At 46.1% G+C, this 4673-nt stretch overlaps 1 protein-coding gene across 2 annotated transcripts in view; it reads left to right on the top strand.

Annotated features, from left to right (window-relative positions):
* Tet1 (tet methylcytosine dioxygenase 1) overlaps positions 1-4673 on the top strand; it is an 87209-nt gene that overhangs the window by 4206 nt on the left and 78330 nt on the right. For both annotated transcript variants that reach the window (XM_031346810.1, XM_031346809.1), the window contains exon 2: positions 1621-3599. In XM_031346810.1, coding sequence (XP_031202670.1) covers positions 1740-3599 — 1860 coding nt within the window. In that variant the 5' untranslated portion in view covers positions 1621-1739. The remainder of the gene's footprint in view (positions 1-1620; positions 3600-4673) is intronic.

Below are 4673 nucleotides of genomic sequence, written 5' to 3'. Positions count from 1 at the left end.
AAAAAAAAAACCTTGGGCCACCACACCTGGCTCAATGTTTATAAAATTAAAAATTAACTTTAGGGCACCTTTGATAATCCATATTATCATAGAGCTATTTAATACGAGCTACATTGTATCTTTTTTTTTCTCCCCCACAGTTTTCAAAAAGAATCTATCCCTGGGAGACACCTTAGTTTATCACAAAAGGTTACATTGCATCTGCGCCTGCATAGTGATATTTGTTCAAGGGGGCCCAAGGTTTCTTCTGATTTTCTCTGTAGCTTGCCTGTCTGTTTTAGTCACTTTCTTTCCTATAGATGGGATTTTAGGGGTCACCAACCTCTTTCAAGACCTCCTTTTAAGAAGGGGGGAGAAACTGTTCAGTTGTGAAATAATCTCTTCGAATCCCCCTTCATTTTCTCATTTCTTTGGCGTTTCTGTTTCCTTTACCACATCTATGGATTGGATGCTAAGTCATGAGCAGTGATTTAATTACACTTTAAGTTTCTAAAGCACTTCAGCTAAAAAGCAGAATTGACAAATCAATTTGTAAACTACTTTTAAAAGCAGATCCCAGGACCCTCTCTGGCTTATCCAGATTACAGGCTCACATACATGAACTTTTCTTTCCAGAACCTATATTATATGTTTCTAAATATTTTTAGTTCTACCATCATGATAGATTAAAAAAAAAATACCTTGACATTGTACCACTTAGAGATTGAAATGGATGTTATTTAATGGAAACAGTTATTTAAAATAATTCTTGACTTTCTGAAGATAGTTCTGGAACTGTATCTAGGGATGTGAGTATGTGAATACCAGTGTCCTTAGCCTGTGGAAGTGTATAAACCTCTAGCGCTGGAGTTTCAGCGCCCCCTAGGTGGACAGAGGCACAGGTTGCCTGCAAGATGCCTGCAACATTGAAAAGTTCACTAGACGCTCTATGTTTTCTTTTTTAAATTGAAGATTTTTTCTCTGAGCCAGGGTTTCTCTGTGTAGCCCTGGTTGTCCTGGAACTCTGTAGACCAAGGCTGGCCTTGAATTCAGAGATCCACCTGCCTCTGCCTCCCAAGCGCTGGAATCAAAGGAGTGTGCCATCACCACCGTGCTAAAATTGGTGTTTCTGTGTATGGGTGTTTGCCTGTGTGGTTGTCTGTGCGCCAAGTGTGCATACCTGGTGCCTAGAGAGGTAAGAAGACGACAGCAGATGGTCTGGGACTGAAGTTACAGTTGTGAGCTGCCATGTGTGTGCTGGGAATTGAGCCCAGGTCTATGGAAGAGCAGGCAATGGCCTTCGTTTTGAGCCAAGGGTCTAGGTTCCCTTTTATTTGAGGCAAGATCTTGTGTAGCCCAGACTGACCTCAGATTCACAATGCAGCTGTGGATGGCCTCAAACTCCTGATTATCCTACCTCTACCTAAATATCTGGGGGATGTTGTAACTCATGCAACTAACTCAGTCTCCCAAATGCTGGGAATAAAAATTTGAGCCACTCTACCAAGCTAAATATTATCTGCATTTCCTCCCCCCCTTGGGTAGTAAATATTCTCAGTTGTCCAGTTATTAATTTATTAGCAAATATCTTTCTAGTAGAGTACAAAGGACTAATAATAGTAATTGCTGTTGTTATTTTAGACCCAGACCTCACGTGACCAGGCTTGGCAACACCTTCAGATTCTCCTCAAAAGGAAGACTTTGCAAAGGACCAATGACACTGTGCCCCGCATCCTTGCATCTTTTCCTAGTCTGCAGCCATGTCTCGGTCCCGCCCAACAAAGCCTTCCAAAGCAATCAAAACAAAGCTACCGAAAAAGAAAACCAGCCAGAAGAAGAAGAAGAAGACATCAAAGCAGGCTGCCAAACATGGGGCATCAGGGAAGGCAATGAACCCCGCAAAATTGAAGCAATTAATTAAAAGAAGAGATGGTAAGAAGGAAACGGAAGACAAAACCCCCACACCGGCGCTGAGCCTTATGACTAGGGCTGGGGCTGCCCGAATGAATCAGGATCGAAATCAAGTTCTTTTTCAGAACCCAGAGTCCTTAACTTGCAATGGGTTTACGATGGCTCTTCGAAGAACCTCTCTTAGCTGGCGCCTCTCCCAGCGCCCGGTAGTCACACCCAAACCTAAGAAAGTGCCACCTTCAAAGAAGCAGTGTATACATAATATCCAGGATGGCTCGGAAAATGATCCAGTCCCCAGCCAAGATGCTGTCATGTCCTCAGATGCAGAGAACCTAACTGGTGAACAGAGCGCGTGTTTAGTTGAAGGCGAAAGCCAAGAGATGACGCAGTCTTGCGCTCAAAGGATAGAAGATTCCCAAAGCTGTATTTCCGCATATGGGAACCTTGAAGCGGGGGTTGCTTGGCCACTGGAAGGGACACACTGTGAAGAACTACTCTCTCATCAGACATTCCATAACGTGAGCACTTCCCCTCAGGAGTGTGCTCTGTCGCCCCAAAGATCAACTTCCGAAGTTATCGCTCAGAAAAACACTAGCAGTCAGTTAGCAGACTTGAGCTCACAGGTGGAGTCTATCAAGCTGTCCGATTCTTCTCCGAATCCGACGGGAAGTGACCAGAACGGCTTTCCCGACTCCGGCTTTAGGATCATTCCTGAATTGGACCTTAAAACCTGCATGTCTCTTGATGAGTCTGCGTATCCCACAGCTCTGATAAGATTCATCTTGGCAGGGTCACAGCCAGATGTCCTTGATACCAAGCCCCAAGAAGAAACCCTTCAAACGACCCCAGAACAAGGGGGAAGCCACCCAAATCAAGTTCTGGATGCCACCTCTGTCCTCGGACAGGCCTTTAGTACTCTCCCACTTCAGTGGGGATTTCCTGGTGCTAACTTAGTTCATGGTGAGGCCCTGGGCAAGGGCTCAGACTCACCAGAGGATCTTGGTGCTATGACTATGCTAAACCAACAAGACACTGTGGGTACGGAGACGGATGCTATCCCGGACCTGCCAATCTTCCTCACTAAACCTCCAAACCCAGTTGCTACCTACACTAGTCCTCCTTCAGGGCTTGAGCCCCACGGCTCTGCCTCCCGTGGGCTTGAAATCCAAGGTGCTACCCCGATTTTACCTTTGGACTCAGGACACACTCCTCAACCCCCACCACACTCTGAGTCAAGTTCAATACCTCTGGTAATAGCTACAAACGGTATACAAGCTGAGAAGCAGTTCAGTGCCAATCCTTTCCCAGCAATCACCCAAGGGTTTACAATCACCCCCGAGAATGAACTCCAGCATGCCCCATTAGATCTTACCCAGTGCTCTCAGACTGCTCCCAGTAAACTGGAAGGAGCGATTTCTCCGATCAGCTTGACTACCAGCTCAGCCGATGTCAAAGCCACAACTATGCCTGTGCCGGTTACACAGGCCAATACCTCTTCTCTCCCATGTAAATCTACGCCACCGAAGCCGCCGAAGCCGCCAGTGGAGAGGAGGAAGCGCAAGGCATGTGGGATCTGCGAGCCTTGCCAGCAGAAGGTCAACTGTGGGGAATGCACCTACTGCAAGAACAGAAAGAACAGCCACCAGATCTGTAAGAAGAGGAAATGCGAGGTGCTCAAAAAGAAACCAGAGGCCACCTCACAGGTACAGGTGAGCGCAGCCCAGGGCAGGGAGGATCTCCAGCGCTTGGCGCAGCATCAGCCCACGCCCCTAAGAATTTGTAGATGGTGTCTTGTGGTAGATTGGTGCTGGGGATTGAATCTAGGGGTTCCCCCAAGCTAAGCATGTTCTCTGTCCTTACCTGCCGCTTCCTCAGACTTAACCCAAACCTGAGTTTTCCATCTTGAGATCTGTAGCTCAGGTTGTGTGTTCGAAAGCTCAGGCTTACCATAATCTCTAGTTGTTCTGCATTAGGTAGCTCGGGACTGCTTTGAGACTTCCTGTTCCAGAACAGTGAAGTTCTGAGCACCCCTGCGTGCATGCGGTGCATAGGAACCCATGCGGATGGCACATACATAAGAATAAATCCTTTTTTTTTAAACATTGAAATAAGGGCCACCAAGATGGCTCAGGGCGAAGAGCACTGTGTCCCCAAGTCTGATAACCTGAGCTTAAGGCCTGGGACCTGCATAGTGGAAGGAAAGAACCAACCAATAGAGACCTCTATTGACTTCTCAACGCGCATGTCAGGCTCATGAGTGATTCAGGGTTGCTGTGAATTTGAGGCCAACCTGGTTATAGCATGACCATTTCTAAAAATACCAAAATTAGGGAAGGGTCTGGGGAGATAAAGTTGTTTAAACTTTTAAATGTTTTTGGAGACAAAGATCACATTGTTTGGACGAGGTGGGCTTACAACTAACACAGATCTATCTTTATTCCCCTGAGTACTGGGATAATTGTGTGGACTACTTCCATATCCACCGTCTAACTGGTGGCTGGTTAATACAGCACGGACCACAGATTGGTTGTCCTTCTCAAGCCTCTTCCCCTCTTGGGTTCAGCAGCTTGCCATCTATGTACATGATTATTCAAAATAACAAAGCCAGCGCTCTTTGCTGTCTCCTCCTTCTATCTTCTATTGCACTGACAAGGTCTGCGAGCCGCTTCTCCACCGGTTTGATCACAGCTGTATCGGAAGCCTTTATCTGATGCTTTGAGGATTTCAGTATTCAATCTGCTATCAATTTGTCATTTGTTTGATATATGTATGTATATATATAT

This window comes from Mastomys coucha, unplaced genomic scaffold, assembly GCF_008632895.1.
Source record: "Mastomys coucha isolate ucsf_1 unplaced genomic scaffold, UCSF_Mcou_1 pScaffold3, whole genome shotgun sequence".
Classification (NCBI taxonomy): domain Eukaryota; kingdom Metazoa; phylum Chordata; class Mammalia; order Rodentia; family Muridae; genus Mastomys; species Mastomys coucha.
This window is presented reverse-complemented; position numbering and strand designations above follow the sequence as displayed.